This window comes from Salmo salar, chromosome 26 (assembly GCF_965601325.2).
Source record: "Salmo salar chromosome 26, fSalSal1, whole genome shotgun sequence".
Taxonomy (NCBI): Eukaryota; Metazoa; Chordata; class Actinopteri; order Salmoniformes; family Salmonidae; genus Salmo; species Salmo salar.
In genome coordinates this window covers 49,961,891-49,982,482 of record NC_138316.1, presented here as the reverse complement: position 1 = coordinate 49,982,482, position 20,592 = coordinate 49,961,891, and the positions used below count along the sequence as shown (strand labels likewise).

The 20,592-nt window shown below is 43.8% G+C and overlaps 1 protein-coding gene across 1 annotated transcript in view; it reads right to left on the bottom strand.

Moving 5' to 3' along the window:
- Positions 1–949: 949 nt before the first annotated feature.
- The window catches only part of LOC106572911 (CD82 antigen), a 42,032-nt gene continuing 22,389 nt past the window's right edge, over positions 950–20,592 (bottom strand). Inside the window, exons 3-9 of the mRNA XM_045708274.2 lie at positions 18,099–18,171; positions 14,088–14,212; positions 12,655–12,729; positions 7,427–7,525; positions 5,109–5,285; positions 4,100–4,183; positions 950–2,963 (exon numbers count right to left, since the gene is read on the bottom strand). Of these exons, the coding sequence (XP_045564230.2) occupies positions 2,886–2,963; positions 4,100–4,183; positions 5,109–5,285; positions 7,427–7,525; positions 12,655–12,729; positions 14,088–14,212; positions 18,099–18,171 (711 nt within the window). The 3' untranslated portion in view covers positions 950–2,885. The remainder of the gene's footprint in view (positions 2,964–4,099; positions 4,184–5,108; positions 5,286–7,426; positions 7,526–12,654; positions 12,730–14,087; positions 14,213–18,098; positions 18,172–20,592) is intronic.

The window sequence follows — 20,592 nt, the reverse complement described above, 5'->3', positions numbered from 1 at the left end:
GACCATCGTCAAGGGACAACGTCCTCCACCAGACCATAGATCATCGTCAAGGGACAACGTCCTCCACCAGACCATAGATCATGGAGGAATTCTGGAATGAAGACTCTCAGCCAGTTTGTGATCAGAGTCCTATAGCTCCCCCTACTGGATTAATGCTTTAACAGCTGGGAAGGAGATCACCATGAGCTGGCCCAATGTCTACACTACATCTACAGGGGTGTTGGGCCAGTAACTGAAAGGTTGCTGGATTGTTCTGAGCAAGGCAGTTAACCCACTGTTCCCCGGGGCGCCAAAGATGTGGATGTTGATTAAGGCAGCCCCCCCCCCCACCTCTCTGATTCAGAGGGTTAAATGAGGAAGACACATTTATGTTGAAGGCATTGAACTGAAATGAGTCTTCCACCTTTAACCCAACCCCTCTGTTGGCCAGCAAGTGGGAGTGTTTTCAGAGGTTAAATGAAATGTATTCGGTATGCACAAGGGAACCACACCTGCAAAGCCCATTACAACTGCCTAAGGTACTAAATGGGGAAAGGGAAATACCTAACCTGGGGGGGGGTTGGAGGCCCCAGTCTGCCCCTGAAATGTCTCCAGGAGGGCATGTTGAGACAACCCCTAGAACCTCCTGTCCTCCACCTCATCTCCACCCTTCTTCTGGACTCCCTCTGACTGGTGTTCAGTGCATCTTTAACCATTAAAACACTAGGACTTCTACTAGTCTCCTCTTTCTGTTTACTGTGTGTGTGTGTGTGTGTGTGTGTGTGGGTGATAACTTGTGAATTGTACCCCTGTCTCTTACTGGTTCTCTCTAACTGGATAGTTGTACATATATCTGAACCGCCACTTCTTTCGGAGATCACCACATGGGGATGCTCTTTCTCAGGGTGAATAGCATGCTACATGTTTCTCAGATTTGATTCTCTCAAAAAAATCGACAGACACACATAAGTCAGTCTATTCAATGTTTATTGACAGAATCAATGGGGTGAGTTTACTTCAACTGATCAAGCTAGCAGACAGAAGTTGATCAAGTTCTAAATTAATAGTCCTACGGGTAAAAAAAAAAATTACTCCAAGGTCAAGAAAGGTTTATCAAAATCAGACGACAACAAAAAGAAAAGCCTAAATATAAAACAAAAACCTTAATTCAAAGTTTAAAAAAAATATACATGAATTTAATTCTGAATGACTTACTGTACATAAGAATTTCTGGTCCAAAATGGATCTTTTGTCAAAAACAACAAGGACGTTTTTCCTCTTAAAAAAAACAATAACAGAACCCAGCTTCTGTTATTTAAATTTGCTCTTCACTCACAGAAAAAGGTTACATAACCCTGATTAAAATAAAATGTTAAAACAAAACGGTTCATTTCTTAAACGTGTATGTTTGTCTTCTGAAGGAAAATTAGATATTTACGTGAAAGCCGTCATCACAAAAAAAGATGAAAAGCTTCAGAGTAACTCACAAACAAGAAGATGCCACAATCAACCTAAAATTCATAACAAAGTATTCCGTTTGTCATCAAAAGACAATTGTAAACTGAGACTTTTTTTGCCAATATGGGAGGTGGATTATTGGAGCACAGCCCCTTTAAAAGCAGTGATCCACTAGATTCAGCAGAGGGATGATTTGTTTCTTGAGCGGATGGGCAGGGGGGTGGGGGGGGATGGGGGGGGGTCGGAACATTATTACAAATCATTTGTAGACTGAAAATTGACAGCAAGAAGACCAAACAGATATACTATTTAACTTAAACTTAATCATTTCAAAGCTTGTTTAGATTTGTATACAGTCACATATATCCCTCTATTATGCGTGGGAATACTATGGAGCAGATTTCCAAAATTAAAAATCACTTGGATCTGATTTATTTATATCTAGCTCAGAAAACTTGGGGCGGTAAATAAAATGACCCGCGGGACACCAGTTGGGGAACCCCCCCCCCCACGGGCCAAGCCCCCCCCCCCCCCCTACTTTAAAGTAGCAGAATCTTGGTCCTCTTTAGTATCTCATTATTCCTATCATTTTAAACAAAATTATCAAGAAAAAAATCTAAACTGCACCAACAAAAAAAATGAAATGCATGAAAAAGAAAACATGCAATGAAAAAACCTTTTGAAAAACAAGGAGTAAACCACATCTTCACAAAAACGTGGATTCAGAGGCTCACAAAATACCAAACTAAATTATATACAAGGTACTATAACAAACAAAAATGCATAACAACTCAAAACAATGTAGTTTATTTTCCAGGAGTCCAATAACCCGAACCCTTCTAGTCAGGTCAACTCAATAATGACCGTTAACCTAACTTGAGATCTGTGAACACAACTCACATTTTCACAACTCTCCAAATTAAATTCTCCAATTGAAAATCTCATATTTGACATTTTCAATACATGAAAGTTACCCATGCATATCTGAAGTTAGGATTGGACCCTACGAGAGCTGACAAACAATGACGATCATGATTCACTCCTGATGACAAAATTGATCTTCCCCAGAAGGATGTGGTAGACCATCTGCCGAGGACAGGAGACGACCCTCCATCTCTTTCTACATTCTCATCTTCTCTGTCCTCTCTTCACACTTCCTGTCCTACTTTCTCCACATCTCTCTTTTCTGTTGTCTCTGTGACCCGGTCTGCTCTCGTCCCGTCTTCCTCTCTAATCCATAACTACAGTCTCTAAAGTGCTCCAATGGAAACTGGACTGACAGAAAAGACACAAGTGCCTCCAAAAAAAATACAAAACAAAAACGAAACAAATTAAACAAAAATGAAAGCAAATAAACATCTGCACCGAACGGGTTTCTCCAAATGAAGGGAGGGAGAGAGAGAGAACGTGTGTGTGTGTGTGTGTCATAGCGTCCCCTGTCGTCATCTTCAGTACTTTGGCACTTTGGTGTAATCCTCAGTGTGTATGCTCTTACACAGCCCTATGGACAGGATCATACCCAGGAGCTGTAGAAAGCAGAGGTCAGAGGTTAGAGGTCAGGTTAACAGTATCACTACATCTAAAGCCTTTCAGAAGGGTTCTCTCAATAGCTGTGATCAGTGTACGCTCCCGTAGCAGGAAGTGTCTACATACACTGAAAAACAAGAGCTGCTGTCGTGGAAGTCACGCGGATTAAGTCAAGAGGTCAGAAGCTGTTTCTGACAGGCTTATATTCCTCTTAATGATAAACATCTGTCTGGCTGAGAGACCTGCCTGACAGACGTGGTAAACATCTGTCTGGCTGAGAGACCTGCCTGACAGACGTGGTAAACATCTGTCTGGCTGAGAGACCTGCCTGACAGACATGGTAAACATCTGTCTGGCTGAGAGACCTGCCTGACAGATTATGTAGAATGTATATGTTGTTCTGGTCCAGTAGAATGTACGTGTTGTTCTGGTCCAGTAGAATGTATGTGTTGTTCTGGTCCAGTAGAATGTATATGTTGTTCTGGTCCAGTAGAATGTATATGTTGTTCTGGTCCAGTAGAATGTACATGTTGTTCTGGTCCAGTAGAATGTACATGTTGTTCTGGTCCAGTAGAATGTATATGTTGTTCTGGTCCAGTAGAATGTATATGTTGTTCTGGTCCAGTAGAATGTACATGTTGTTCTGGTCCAGTAGAATGTATATGTTGTTCTGGTCCAGTAGAATGTATATGTTGTTCTGGTCCAGTAGAATGTATGTGTTGTTCTGGTCCAGTAGAATGTATATGTTGTTCTGGCCCAGTAGAATGTATATGTTGTTCTGGTCCAGTAGAATGTATGTGTTGTTCTGGTCCAGTAGAATGTATATGTTGTTCTGGTCCAGTAGAATGTATATGTTGTTCTGGTCCAGTAGAATGTATATGTTGTTCTGGTCCAGTAGAATGTATATGTTGTTCTGGTCCAGTAGAATGTATATGTTGTTCTGGTCCAGTAGAATGTATATGTTGTTCTGGTCCAGTAGAATGTATGTGTTGTTCTGGTCCAGTAGAATGTATATGTTGTTCTGGTCCTATAGAATGTATATGTTGTTCTGGTCCAGTAGAATGTATATGTTGTTCTGGTCCAGTAGAATGTATATGTTGTTCTGGTCCAGTAGAATGTATATGTTGTTCTTTACCTCGATGACAGCCACTCCCAGGCAGACCCCCAGGATCACTCCAACGTTGGCAAACAGCCAGCTCTCTACACTGGAGTTACAGCCCTGAGAGACAGAGAGACAGAGAGACGTATATTAAACACAGTCCAATATATTAACAGATGGTGGTGTTTAGTGATGTTCATGTTGCAAGTAACTCAGTTATGGAGTCAAACACTGTGACCATATTTCAATGCCATTTGAAGTTGACACAGACTTACGTGGAGTACTGATACATGTGTAGCACAAGCACTATGAGAAGCCTCTCTGTAGGAGTGTTCTCTTAATCAATCAACCAATCAATCCATCAACCAATCTTAAAACTAATATAATATATATCTGGAGTATTTCTCCTGTCTTATCCGGTGTCCTGTGTGAATTTAAGTATGCTCTCTCTAATTCCCTCTTTCTTTCTCCCTCAGGACTACCTGGCCTGATGACTCCTTGCTGTCCCCAGTCCACCTGGTCGTGCTGCTGCTCCAGTTTCAACTGTTCTGCCTGCGGCTATGGAACCCTGACCTGTTCACCGGACGTGCTACCTGTCCCAGACCTGCTGTTTTCAACTCTCTAGAGACAGCAGGAGCGGTAGAGATACTCTGAATTATCGGCTATGAAAAGCCAACTGACATTTACTCCTGAGCTGCTGACTTGTTGCACCCTCTACAACCACTGTGATTATTATTATCATCTGACCCTGCTGGTCATCTATGAACATTTGAACATCTTGGCCATGTTCTGTTATAATCTCCACCCAGCACAGCCAGAAGAGGACTGGCCATCCCTCATAGCCTGGTTCCTCTCTAGGTTTCTTCCTAGGTTTTGGCCTTTCTAAGGAGTTTTTCCTAGCAACCGTGCTTCTACACCTACATTGCTTGCTGTTTGGGGTTTTAGGCTGGGTTTCTGTACAGCACGTTGAGATATCAGCTGATGTAAGAAGGGCTTTATAAATACATTTGATTTGAAATTTGATGAATATATGGAGTGTTCTTACCCTGTCGTAGACGGGCCAGTCAAGTGACTGTGCCTCACAGAAACCACTGTCAGAGGAGGAATCACTCTCAACCAAAGACACGTTCTGGCAGGAACACGGGAACAACACCTGGGAACTGTTCACTATGACAGCATTACCATGCCAGTCCATACGACCACTCCATCCACAACACTCCATCTGGAGAGAGAGGGGGATGGATGGAGGAAAGGGGAGAGAAGATGAGAGAGAGGGAGAGAGAGAGAGCGAAAGGGGAGACAGAGACAAAGCGAGAGAGATGAGAGAGAGAGACAGAAAGCGAGAGCGATGAGAGAGAGTGAGAAACAAAGCGAGAGAGAGGTAGAGAGGGGGGAGAGAGAGGGATTAGAGGTAGAGATAGAGGGAGGAGGGAGAGAGAGCGAGAGAACGAGAGGGAGGGGAGGAAGGAGAGAGAGAAGGGGGGGTAGAGATAAAGGTGATAAAACAATGGTGATTAAAGGTTGACAATAATAGTGAGGAAACATGTCCAGAAAGACAATGGAAGGAGGGGAAACCCAAGAAGTCCAGTCGTTTTCAGATAGATTAACGCTGACTAGCAACCCTATACTGTAAGTATTGCTTTACAATGAACAAGGACAAAGAAATGTTCAAGCTGCTGAAGGGGTTTACAAGGAGCTGAGAGGTGAAGTATTCTCCACTTCCTTTGTTTGAAATAACTTTTCCAGACGGACGGAGCTTTAAGAGCTTGGTGTAAGGCCTTCGTGTCAATCCATTTCTAACAGCTACGGTTTGGCTCCACTGAACAATCCATTTCTAACAGCTACGGTTTGGCTCCACTGAACAATCCATTACTAACAGCTACGGTTTGGCTCCACTTAACAATCCATTTCTAACAGCTACGGTTTGGCTCCACTTAACAATCCATTTCTAAGAGCTACGGTTTGGCTCCACTTAACAATCTATTTCTAACAGCTACGGTTTGGCTCCACTGAACAATCCATTTCTAACAGCTACGGTTTGGCTCCACTGAACAATCCATTTCTAACAGCTACGGTTTGGCTCCACTGAACAATCCATTTCTAACAGCTACGGTTTGGCTCCACTGAACAATCCATTTCTAACAGCTACGGTTTGGCTCCACTTAACAATCCATTTCTAACAGCTACGGTTTGGCTCCACTGAACAATCCATTTCTAACAGCTACGGTTTGGCTCCACTGAACAATCCATTTCTAACAGCTACGGTTTGGCTCCACTGAACAATCCATTTCTAACAGCTACGGTTTGGCTCCACTTAACAATCTATTTCTAACAGCTACGGTTTGGCTCCACTGAACAATCCATTTCTAACAGCTACGGTTTGGCTCCACTTAACAATCCATTTCTAACAGCTACGGTTTGGCTCCACTGAACAATCCATTTCTAACAGCTACGGTTTGGCTCCACTGAACAATCCATTTCTAACAGCTACGGTTTGGCTCCACTGAACAATCCATTTCTAACAGCTACGGTTTGGCTCCACTGAACAATCCATTTCTAACAGCTACGGTTTGGCTCCACTTAACAATCCATTTCTAACAGCTACGGTTTGGCTCCACTGAACAATCCATTTCTAACAGCTACGGTTTGGCCCCACTTAACAATCCATTTCTAACAGCTACGGTTTGGCCTCCACTTAACAATCTATTTCTAACAGCTACGGTTTGGCCCCACTTAACAATCCATTTCTAACAGCTACGGTTTGGCTCCACTTAACAATCCATTTCTAACAGCTACGGTTTGGCTCCACTTAACAATCCATTTCTAACAGCTACGGTTTGGCTCCACTGAACAATCCATTTCTAACAGCTACGGTTTGGCTCCACTGAACAATCCATTTCTAACAGCTACGGTTTGGCTCCACTTAACAATCCATTTCTAACAGCTACGGTTTGGCTCCACTTAACAATCCATTTCTAACAGCTACGGTTTGGCTCCACTTAACAATCCATTTAGATGTCTTTTACGACTGCGTCAAATGACACCAGTGTAATTTCTGTACAGAGAGCCTTATACCAAGCACTAGGCTACTTACATCAGACCGTTTGTTTCACTTCAGGTAACTGACAATTCTATGCAAATGAACGGTCAACATTCATTGTATTTTATTACATTTTACACCACTTGCCACTTTACCGTAAAACTACAGTTAATGTTAAATCTCTTTTGGTCGACTGGTGTGTTGACTTTTGAACTGGTTGAATTGACCTCCGTTCCAAGTCAAAATAACACCCCTTTTCCCCTCTTAGTTCAAAATGGTTCGAGTTAAGGGAAGATGATCCTAGATCTGTGCTCTCCACTCACCGTCCTCTGTATGTAATCCCAGGCCTGCTCTGTGGTGCTGTTCTTGCCAGGGTAGTTGCTTAGGATCTGGGTCACGATGTTGGACATCTCCTTATTTAGCTGAGACAGAGAGAGAGAAGGGGGGAAACCAGTCAGTAAACCAGTCATTCAATGAGTCAAATCAGACAGGGATGGTTTCTAAACTACTCTAAAAAAAGTTTCTAAACACAAACACAAAACCTGGAGAGAAAATACAATGCCCAGAACTAGAGCTACAAATCAGTTGAATAAATTCCTGGAGAGAAAAATCCCTGATCATTCAAAACTAGTATTGTTTTGTAATGTGTAGATCTTATGGCCCCCACTCATCTCTGACCCCTCCCCATTCCTTCTCTGTTGAAACAGGTCATATAAAGTGCTGTTTTTTTATCCTAAATGGCGCCCTATTCCCTTTATAGTGCGCTACTTTTAACAAAGGTGCATAGGGCTCCAGTCAAAAGTAGTGCACTATATAGGGAATAGGGCTCTGGTCTATAGTAGTACCACTATATAGGGAATAGGGCTCTGGTCTATACTAGTGCACTATATAGGGAATAGGGCTCTGGTCTATAGTAGTACCACTATATAGGGAATAGGGCTCTGGTCTATAGTAGTGCAACTATATAGGGAATAGGGCTCTGGTCTATAGTAGTACCACTATATAGGGAATAGGGCTCTGGTCTATAGTAGTACCACTATATAGGGAATAGGGCTCTGGTCTATAGTAGTACCACTATATAGGGAATAGGGCTCTGGTCTATAGTAGTACCACTATATAGGGAATAGGGCTCTGGTCTATAGTAGTGCCACTATATAGGGAATAGGGCTCTGGTCTATAGTGGTACCACTATATAGGGAATAGGACTCTGGTCTATAGTAGTACACTATATAGGGAATAGGGCTCTGGTCTATAGTAGTGCCACTATATAGGGAATAGGGCTCTGGTCTATAGTGGTACCACTATATAGGGAATAGGACTCTGGTCTATAGTAGTACACTATATAGGGAATAGGGCTCTGGTCTATAGTAGTGCCACTATATAGGGAATAGGGCTCTGGTCTACAGTAGTGCCACTATATAGGGAATAGGGCTCTGGTCTATAGTAGTACCACTATATAGGGAATAGGACTCTGGTCTATAGTAGTACCACTATATATAGGGAATAGGGCTCCAGTCTATAGTAGTGCGCTATATAGGGAATAGGGCTCCATTTGGGATCAAGTTTTTTCTGCCACCCTAAAAACTTTCAGGTGCGTGTCGTTAAAGAGCAGAACCACAGGAAGTTCACGTTCGATGTTTGTTGAAACACGTTTTGTTTTGAACATTTATTGAACCAGGAAGTCCCATTGAGGTCAGAAGGGAGACCTGGCATGTCTTCCTATGGTGAGACATGGGCTCTCTCAATGAGCCTTTCCACCATTCCTCGCTTCCCACCTCCTCACTTCCTACATGCTCACCTCCTTCTCAACCGTATTGGAGGAGAAGGTTCAAGGTCCCTCCCTTCTGACCTCATTGTCCAATGTGTTTTGAGAAGGAAATGAGGAGAGCGGAAGGGAGGAATCGACGGAAAGAAATTGAGAAAGAGCGCTGGCATGTCCTTCTGTGGGGAGACTCTAGCAAAAGTATCAGGCCCCAGCGACAGGCCCCAGCGACAGGCCCCAGCGACAGGCCCCAGCGACAGGCCCCAGCGACAGGCCCCTGTCGTCAGCGACAGGCCCAGACGTGGTTAGCTACATGATTTGGACATGTCTGTTGTGTTGAAATGCTTATTTACAGTGAACAGAGTATTACTGAGAAATGTGATATTGTTTAAAGTACTGAAGCAACATGTACAGTCTTGAAAGTCCACTTGGCAGAGAGGCTGCTGCCGCTGGCTGATGTTGAAAAATGGACAAATTGCAAAAACATTACTTAAGCTGGAGACGCATATCTCCCTCACTAACTTTAAGCACCAGCTGTCAGAGCAGCTCACAGATCACTGCACCTGTACATAGCCCATCTGTAAATAGCCCATCCAACTACCTCATCCCCATGTTATTTTTTATTTTTTGCTCCTTTGCACCCCAGTATCTCTACTTGCACATTCATCTTCTGCACATCTATCACTCCAGTGTTTAATTGCTAAATTGTAATTATTTCACCACTATGGCCTATTTATTGCCTTACCTCCCTAATCTTACTTTATTTGCAAACACTGTATATAGATTGTTCTATTGTATTATTGACTGTATGTTTGTTTATTCCATGTGTAACTCTGTGTTGTTGTTTTTGTCGCACTGCTTTGCTTTATTCTTGGCCAGGTCTCAGTTGTAAATGAGAACTTGTTCTCTACTGGCCTACCTGGTTAAATAAAGGACTTGTTCTCTACTGGCTTACCTGGTTAAATAAAGGTGAAATTAATAAAATATATGTTGGATACAGACTTCCAACGATGGTTCTATTTCAGATTCAAAAAGCAGGAAGCAGCAGGGATACATCAGGGATATGGCTGTCCCAAATGGTACCCTCTTCCCTATATAGTGCACTATAGAGGGAATAAGGTGCCATTTGGGACTCATTCAATATTTGGGTCTGAGAGGTGGATTCCAGCTTTACGGCATTTCCTAGTCAGATGTTTCCCTTCAGGTCCTCTGGGAGAGACAGACAGTGTGTGTGTGTGTGTGTGTGTGTGTGTGTGTGTGTGGTTGAGGTGGCTGAACCAAGCCATTGAACTATCCTATCCAGCCAGGATGGGTTCTGTTCCATTCCAAGTCTATAGGTTCTGCTACAATCTGCTAGGTCATTCCAAACCAGCTAGAAACTTATAGAAGGTGTGTGTGTGTGTGTGTGTGTGTGTGTGTGTGTGTGTGTGTGTGTGTGTGTGTTTCTCTAATTATCCACATGTGTTTACACATCTCTCCAGCTGGTGTGCGTGTGTTCCTACCAGCAGCAGTCACCCTCTCTCTGACCCATATCCCCACTGACAAACGTCTCTCTCTCTCTCTCTCTCTCTCCTCACTGACAGACAACACCTTTCTTTCTCTCTCTCTCTCTCTCTCTCTGACCCCTATGTTTACTGCCCCTCACTGACAGACACACACCTGGCCAGGCTTTCCTCTGGTCCTCCTGGGGCCAAGGCCTCCTAAACAACAATAACCACCACTACACTAGTGCCCTGCACTTTTCATAGTGAACAACAGTTGGCACTGAGATACCAAAACACTGCTCAATCAGCTTGACATGACACCGGATATGTCCCAAATGGCCCCCTGTTCATTTTTTTGATCAGGGCCCGTAGGGATAAGGAATGGCCCCCTGTTCATTTCTTTTGATCAGGGCCCGTAGGGATAGGGAATGGCCCCCTGTTCATTTCTTTTGATCAGGGCCCGCAGGGATAGGGAATGGCCCACTGTTCATTTCTTTTGATCAGGGCCCGCAGGGATAGGGAATGGCCCCCTGTTCATTTCTTTTGATCAGGGCCCGCAGGGATAGGGAATGGCCCCCTGTTCATTTCTTTTGATCAGGGCCCGCAGGGATAAGGAATATAGTGACATATGGGAAACAGCCTCTCTTTGGGCTCGTCAGGGTTTTTTATTATCAGAAACTCGTCTTAGCTAAATGAAACCAACAGGGGTGAATTCTTTACACTGTTATTGACAACCCACACATATAAAGTCCCAGAGACGCTGGGAACACTTTTCATTCCATGGAAATCACTGTCTTTTCTTGGAAGATGTGCTCCAACACAGTCATGTAGAATGCACAGCACCAGTCATGTAGAATGCACAGCATCAGTCATGTAGAATGTACAGCACCAGTCATATAGAATGCACAGCACCAGTCATGTAGAATGCACAGCACCAGTCATGTAGAATGCACAGCACCAGTCATGTAGAATGCACAGCACCAGTCATGTAGAATGCACAGCACCAGTCATGTAGAATGCACAGCACCAGTCATGTAGAATGCACAGCACCAGTCATGTAGAATGCACAGCACCAGTCATGTAGAATGCACAGCACCAGTCATGTAGAATGCACAGCACCAGTCATGTAGAATGTACAGTACCAGTCATGTAGAATGTAGAGTACCAGTCAAAAGTTGGGACACACCTACTCGTTCAAGGAGTGTGCAAAGCTGTCATCAAGGCAAAGGGTGTCTACTTTGAAGAATCTCAAATATATTTTGATTTCTTTAACACTTTTTTGGTTACTACATGATTCCATATGTGTTATTTCATGTTGATGTCTTCACTATTATTCTACATGGATATGTTGTTCTGGTCCAGTAGAATGTACATGTTGTTCTGGTCCAGTAGAATGTACATGTTGTTCTGGTCCAGTAGAATGTACATGTTGTTCTGGTCCAGTAGAATGTATATGTTGTTCTGGTCCAGTAGAATGTATGTGTTGTTCTGGTCCAGTAGAATGTACATGTTGTTCTGGTCCAGTAGAATGTATATGTTGTTCTGGTCCAGTAGAATGTATGTGTTGTTCTGGTCCAGTAGAATGTATGTGTTGTTCTGGTCCAGTAGAATGTATGTGTTGTTCTGGTCCAGTAGAATGTATATGTTGTTCTGGTCCAGTAGAATGTATGTGTTGTTCTGGTCCAGTAGAATGTATGTGTTGTTCTGGTCCAGTAGAATGTATGTGTTGTTCTGGTCCAGTAGAATGTATGTGTTGTTCTGGTCCAGTAGAATGTATATGTTGTTCTGGTCCTAAAGAATGTAAATGTTGTTCTGGTCCTATAGAATGGATAAATACAGCTTTTGGTAGCGTGTTCTGACTGAAAGTAAAAAAGGTGTAATCAGTCTCAAAACAAGGTGTAGTCAAGGGTGTAGTGAGTCATTTTCTACAGAACAGGTTGTGTTCAGGCGGGTTCAACATCCTGGAATGTTCAGGTACACATACACTGTGTAGAACAGACATGGTTAAGTGGTTAAGAGCAGCAGCAGTTAACAGATTTGGGCCAGTAACCAAAAGGTCGCTGGTTCGAATCCCCGAGCTGACTAGGTGAAACACTTGAGCAAGGCATTTAACCCTAATTGCTCCTGTAAGTCATTCTGGATAAGAGCGTCTGCAAAATGACAAGATAAAATGAAATGAGATGCTTTTCTGACATGTAGAGTAAGAATGGTAAAGCTATACATAGTATTTCTATCAGCTACATTCAGTAAGTTTCTCTTTCCTGAACGCGACCAACAGGTGTAAACAGGAAGTGACATCACTCACCAGGTCCTTCTGGAAGTAGATGAGTACACCGGCTGCCACCTGACCAATCAGAATCAGCAGCAGGCATGTGAAGTACTGGGGAGGAAGAGAGGATCATGGGATATATGAGATGACATCACCGTGGCAACAGTCCATCATAACAACGCATAAACACATCCACCCAATCCCCAACCCACATACCAGACATCCTTACCTGCAGCATCATTCAGACATCAATACCCACTTGCCTTCAAATAGAAATGCATTATGTATTCAACTATGTATGTAAATAATTGACTAGGATGTTGAACTTCCAAACAAAAACTACAGTAGTAACCCTGGAGAGGATCTGATGTTGCTACAATATCCACTGGAACAGCCACGGGGCTTTGTGTTGCTACAATATCCACTGGAACAGCCACGGGGCTTTGTGTTGCTACAATATCCACTGGAACAGCCACGGGGCTTTGTGTTGCTACAATATCCACTGGAACAGCCACGGGGCTTTGTGTTGCTACAATATCCACTGGAACAGCCACGGGGCTTTGTGTTGCTACAATATCCACTGGAACAGCCACGGGGCTTTGTGTTGCTACAATATCCACTGGAACAGCCACGGGGGCTTTGTGTTGCTACAATATCCACTGGAACAGGCCACGGGGCTTTGTGTTGCTACAATATCCACTGGAACAGCCACGGGGCTTTGTGTTGCTACAATATCCACTGGAACAGCCACGGGGGCTCTGTGTGCAACTCCTCCCTGTACAGTAGCAGTAGTTTGTAATGCATTCACACTAGCATACACTGAGTGGACAAAACATTAGGAACACCTTCCTTATATTGAGTTGCACCCCCTTTTTGTCCTCAGAACAGCCTCAATCGTCGGGGCAGGGACTCTACAAGGTGTTGAAAGCGTTCCACAGGGATGCTGGCCCATGTTGACTCCAATACTTCTCACAGTTGTGTCAAGTTGGCTGGATGTTCTTTGGGTGGTGGACCATTCTTGATACACACAGGGAAACTGTTGAGTGTGAAAAACCCAGCAGCGTTGCAGTTCTTGACACAAACCAGTGTGCCTGGCACCTACTACCATATACCCCATTCAAAGGCACTTCAATATTTTGTCTTGTCCATTCACCCTCTGAATGACACACACACACACAATTCATGTCTTAATTGTCTCAAGGTTTAAAAATCATTCTTTAACCCGTCGCCTCCCCTTCATCTACACTGATTGAAGTGGATTTAACATGTGACATCAATAAGGGATCATAGCTTTCACCTGGTCAGTCTGTCATGGAAAGAGCAGTTGTTCCTAATGTTTTGTACACTGTGTAGATTTTGGAGATGCCAGCAATTCTTTAAGTTGGTTTTGACTTTAGCTTCATGCACCACTGATTGTGAGTCAGACCAGGCAGTCCAGTGTGTCTGTGTGTGTGTGTGTGTGTGCTCACCAGGCCCAGCAGACAGCGGATCTCGTAGATAGCCCCCAGGCAGCCCAGGAAGCCCATCAACATGGAGAGACCACCTACACCTATCAGGATGTAGGAAGCTATCTTCAGCACTGTGGAGGACTCTTCTGTAGAGAGAAACAAGCACACTCTCAGGTTAGCACATTAGCATCGCTATGGTAAAAACCATATATAGGCTAGCATTTTATCATACCTACAGTACACCATGGGGGACTCCTCTGTAGAAGTGGGAACAAGCAGACTCGCTAGCATATCTGCTGTAAACACATATTGGTTAGCAGTTCAGCAATCGACTACTGTGCAGGCTTGTATTTAAGCAGTCTGATGTAGGCTATACACAGGCTAGCATTTTAGCACACCTACTACACAGTGACAGGCATTTTAGCCCATTCATCCCTTAGCAGACACCATGTTCTGCCTCACGTCTGATAGATACAGACAGACAGTAGAATATAACAGACATCTTCCTCTAAGGCAACTCATTCCCACAAAACCAAAAGGGGACCTGATCTCACACCAACATATCTGTTCATGGAAACAGTTCTGGGAATTCTGGCTTCTATTTTAAAAAAAGAGTCTACTGGAGCCAGAGAGAGATTAGGTCTGCATTTCAAATGGCACCCTTTTCCCTATTTAGTGCACTACTTTTGACCAAAAAGTCCACTAAAAACAGTTAAAATATTGTGCACTATATAGGGAACAGGGTGCAATTTGGGACATAGATTATCTGGCAAGAGGAGGAATGATATATGTTACTCTGAGGACACTTTTCTCAGTGTGTGTGTGTGTGTGTGTGTGTGTGTGTGTGTGTGGCACTGCCAAACATTCTGAGGCTTTGAAAGGAAAGAGAGAAGCATGTTTCTGTGGATCACTCCGGAGGTCTGGAAGCAACACCGTGCTATCATGGAGGACCAACTCTCTGCAAAGCCCAGAAACCACCACTGAGACCGAGAGAGAAAGGACAGTCAACCTCATTTAAAGCCTTTTTAAGGAGACGTCCTCCTTGGAGACAGAGACTAGCTCCTGAGATACCCAGAGGTTTTCACTATAATGGCAGAAACATCTGGCACACCATGCAAATCAAAGTGTTTCTGTCAGCGTACTGTAGTGTCACAGTACAATGAAATACTTACTTGCAAGAAATGCTTATGCAAGATCTGAAACACGGCCAAATGTACATTGTCTCTGACTAAGTGGAGTAAAAACACAGAAAAAACAGTATCCTATTTAATACTGTGATGAAATAGCTGTTAGTGCTGGTTAGTGCTATACTCTAGCATGTGACTATTATGGAATACAGGAAGTTCAATAACGCCATGCTGGCTGATTTCTTCTTCTTCTTCTAAGTGCGATGACTGTGGCAATATTACTGAAGGAATATGTAAAACGCTGGTTGGGAACCCTCATTCCCAGCAAAAGCAGTTTAACAAGACACGTATCTGGTTAATAGAGACAGACCCTGCAGCACATCACAGACAGAGAGGAACGGCTAGACAACAGATCCCTGTCCTCATTACCGTTCCTCTAACGTTGGAACAGCTAGAGAACAGATCCTCTCCTCATTACCGTTCCTCTAACGTTGGAACAGCGAGAGAACAGATCCTCTCCTCTCCTCATTACCGTTCCTCTAACGTTGGAACAGCTAGAGAACAGATCCTCTCCTCTCCTCATTACCGTTCCTCTAACGTTGGAACAGCTAGAGAACAGATCCTCTCCTCTCCTCATTACCGTTCCTCTAACGTTGGAACAGCTAGAGAACAGATCCTCTCCTCTCCTCATTACCGTTCCTCTAACGTTGGAACAGCTAGAGAACAGATCCTCTCCTCTCCTCATTACCGTTCCTCTAACGTTGGAACAGCTAGAGAACAGATCCTCTCCTCTCCTCATTACCGTTCCTCTAACGTTGGAACAGCTAGAGAACAGATCCTCTCCTCTCCTCATTACCGTTCCTCTAACGTTGGAACAGCTAGAGAACAGATCCTCTCCTCTCCTCATTACCGTTCCTCTAACGTTGGAACAGCTAGAGAACAGATCCTCTCCTCATTACCGTTCCTCTAACGTTGGAACAGCTAGAGAACAGATCCTCTCCTCTCCTCATTACCGTTCCTCTAACGTTGGAACAGCTAGAGAACAGATCCTCTCCTCTCCTCATTACCGTTCCTCTAACGTTGGAACAGCTAGAGAACAGATCCTCTCCTCATTACCGTTCCTCTAACGTTGGAACAGCTAGAGAACAGATCCTCTCCTCATTACCGTTCCTCTAACGTTGTAACAAGTCCAATAAAACGGCTAAATGAATGGGTCTGCTACTCTGCTTCTGAAGAGGGTTAAAGACCTACAGGAAGTCATCATCATAGCTAGGTTATAGGGCTCCACTAGATTAGAGCAGTCATATGTTGTAGTGTGTTGACTTTGAGGAACGTTGAAGAACGTGCTGTGAGGTTAATGCTCCAATCAGGACTCCACTGTGGGTGTAGGAAGTGGCCTGGGACCCCTGCAATAACCCCTGGACACACACACACACACACCTCCAAACTTTTAAATTGTTAGGCACCAAACAGAATTTAAGTAGCCCAAGAAAGAGATTGACTTATTTTATAGTTTAGTCTCCCATTAGGCCTATATGAATTAATAGGATGAACTTTTTCGAACGAAAATACATGTTGTGGACCTGGGATTCCTGGAAGTGCCTAAGGATGAAGATAATCAAAGGTAAGGGATTATTGACAATAGTATACAAGACTAGATGTGATATACGATTGTTCCAAGATGGCGCTGATCTGTATTGCTAGCCTATTGTTCTGAGTATCGCATCTCCTTTTATCGCAAAGTGTGATTACCCAGTAAAGTTATTTTTAAATCTGGCATTACAGGTGCTTTCAAGAGATATTCATCTTAAATCTTAGAATGACAATATTACATTTTAAAAATGTTTTCGAATAGTAATTTAGTAAATTGTAGCGCTGTTTCATCGGATGCATTTGAGGGAAAATAGTTAGTCAACGTTACGCACCGATGTAAAATGCTGTTTTTATATATAAATATGAACTTTATCGAACAAAAGAATGCATGTATTGTGTAACATGATGTCCTAGGTGTGTCATCTGATGAAGATTGTCAAAGGTTAGTGCTGCATTTAGCTGTTATTTGGTTATTTGTGATGCATGTGGTTGGTCGGAAAATGGCTATGTGGCTACTTTTACGATATACTCGTCTAACATAATCTAATGTTTTGCTTTTGCTGTAAAGCCTTTTTGAAATCGGACAACGTGGTTCGATTCAGGAGAGGTGTATCTATAAAACGATATAATTTGAAAAAAAAATTGAAAAAATGTTTTTATTACATTTTGTTATGCCAATGGCGATAGGATTTTTCGCTGGATGTCCGCACAGGGGTTAAATTCAACTAAATATGGAGAGCTAGGACAGAGAGCTAGGACAGAGAGCTAGGAGAGAGAGCTAGGAGAGAGAGCTAGGAGAGAGAGCTAGGAGAGAGAGCTAGGAGAGAGAGCTAGGAGAGAGAGCTAGGAGAGAGAGCTAGGAGAGAGAGCTAGGAGAGAGAGCGAGAGTGAGAGAGCGAGAGTGAGAGAGCGAGAGTGAGAGACTGCCTTGTTCGTTCTGCCCCTGAACAAGGCAGTTAACCCACTGTTCCCCGGTAGGCTGGTCATTGTAAATAAGAATTTGTTTTTAACTGACTTGCCTAGTTAAAAAAAAGGTTAAATAAATAAAACATAAAACCTAGTGGACTAGAGAAAGAGCACTGACAATGTTTTCCACTAAACATCAGCCAACTATAAAACTATCAAATGGCTTCTTTTTTAAATGGTTTAGTGATCCGTTGTTTTAACATGTTAAAGAAAAAGGAACAGGCTTTAACTATACATACAGTTAGACAATCATTCTACCATTTCTCTGGTGAAATGACTGCCACATTACTACCATTCCTCTGGTGAAATGACTGCCACATTAGTATGTATAGATTGATAAACTTACGCAGGATGACCATGAAGCTCTCATTGTCCAGAAGGACCCACAGTCCGAACCCCATGATGAGGGCGCCAAACAGCTGCAGAGGGAGAGAGAGAGAGACAAATAGAGAGAGAGAGAGAGACACACAAAGACAGACAGAGAGAGAGAGAGAGAGAGACACACAAATAGACAGAGAGACAGAGAGAGAGAGAGAGAGAGAGAGAGACAGAGAGAGCGAGAAAGAAAGAGTCAATACAACATGCTAAATAAGACCAAGTTTAAATCTTTACCAAGTTCTGTAAATGAGTCTTTGGGTGCTGTTGGCCAGGAGTAGACAACCAGGAGAGATCCATAGACAACCAGGAGAGATCACTGGGGGGCTGGGGTCTATGCATGGCAGGGGGTGTGTCGTAGCATGGCAGGCGGTGTGTCGTAGCATGGCAGGGGGTGTGTCGTAGCATGGCAGGGGGTGTGTCGTAGCATGGCAGGGGGTGTGTCCTAGCATGGCAGGGGGTGTGTCCCAGCATGGCAGGGGGTGTGTCCCAGCATGGCAGGGGGTGTGTCCTAGCATGGCAGGGGGTGTGTCCTAGCATGGCAGGGGGTGTGTCCTAGCATGGCAGGGGGTGTGTCCTAGCATGGCAGGGGGTGTGTCCTAGCATGGCAGGGGGTGTGTCCTAGCATGGCAGGGGGTGTGTCGTAGCATGGCAGGCGGTGTGTCGTAGCATGGCAGGCGGTGTGTCGTAGCATGGCAGGCGGTGTGTCGTAGCATGGCAGGGGGTGTGTCGTAGCATGGCAGGGGGTGTGTCGTAGCATGGCAGGGGGTGTGTCGTAGCATGGCAGGGGGTGTGTCGTAGCATGGCAGGGGGTGTGTCGTAGCATGGCAGGGGGTGTGTCGTAGCATGGCAGGGGGTGTGTCGTAGCATGGCAGGGGGTGTGTCGTAGCATGGCAGGGGGTGTGTCGTAGCTCTAGTGATGCTGACACCACTTCATAATCCACATGGGCTGCTGCTTTTTAAGCACACCACAGTCCATGGCAGCCTATTCCCTATATAGTGCACTATCTTTATTTTTTTCACTATATAGGGGATAGGGTTCCATTTGGAATGCAGCCCACATTCCTCCTCCTTCCTCAACCCTGGAGCTGGTCTGTCTGCCCCTCAACACCGGAGCAGGTCTGTCTGTCTGCCCATCCATTCTAGTTTCTCTACATCTGTCCTGTTAGTAGTGACGTTCCATTCTAGTTTCTCTACATCTGTCCTGTTAGTAGTGACGTTCCATTCTAGTTTCTCTACATCTGTCCTGCTAGTGGTGACGTTCCATTCTAGTTTCTCTACATCAGTCCTGTTAGTAGTGACGTTCCATTCTAGTTTCTCTACATCAGTCCTGTTAGTAGTGACGTTCCATTCTAGTTTCTCTACATCTGTCCTGTTAGTAGTGACGTTCCATTCTAGTTTCTCTACATCTGTCCTGTTAGTAGTGACGTTCCATTCTAGTTTCTCTACATCAGTCCTGTTAGTAGTGACGTTCCATTCTAGTTTCTCTACATCTGTCCTGTTAGTAGTGACGTTCCATTCTAGTTTCTCTACATCTGTCCTGTTAGTAGTGACGTTCCATTCTAGTTTCTCTACATCTGTCCTGTTAGTAGTGACGTTCCATTCTAGTTTCTCTACATCTGTCCTGTTAGTAGTGACGTTCCATTCTAGTTTCTCTACATCTGTCCTGTTAGTAGTGACGTTCCATTCTAGTTTCTCTACATCTGTCCTGTTAGTAGTGACGTTCCATTCTAGTTTCTCTACATCAGTCCTGCTAGTAGTGACGTTCCATTCTAGTTTCTCTACATCTGTCCTGCTAGTAGTGACGTTCCATTCTAGTTTCTCTACATCTGTCCTGTTAGTAGTGACGTTCCATTCTAGTTTCTCTACATCTGTCCTGTTAGTAGTGACCTTCCATTCTAGTTTCTCTACATCTGTCCTGTTAGTAGTGACGTTCCATTCTAGTTTCTCTACATCTGTCCTGTTAGTAGTGACGTTCCATTCTAGTTTCTCTACATCTGTCCTGCTAGTGGTGACGTTCCATTCTAGTTTCTCTACATCTGTCCTGTTAGTAGTGACGTTCCATTCTAGTTTCTCTACATCTGTCCTGTTAGTAGTGACGTTCCATTCTAGTTTCTCTACATCTGTCCTGTTAGTGGTGACGTTCCATTCTAGTTTCTCTACATCTGTCCTGCTAGTAGTGACGTTCCATTCTAGTTTCTCTACATCAGTCCTGTTAGTAGTGACGTTCCATTCTAGTTTCTCTACATCTGTCCTGTTAGTAGTGACGTTCCATTCTAGTTTCTCTACATCTGTCCTGTTAGTAGTGACGTTCCATTCTAGTTTCTCTACATCTGTCCTGTTAGTAGTGACGTTCCATTCTAGTTTCTCTACATCTGTCCTGCTAGTAGTGACGTTCCATTCTAGTTTCTCTACATCTGTCCTGTTAGTGGTGACGTTCCATTCTAGTTTCTCTACATCTGTCC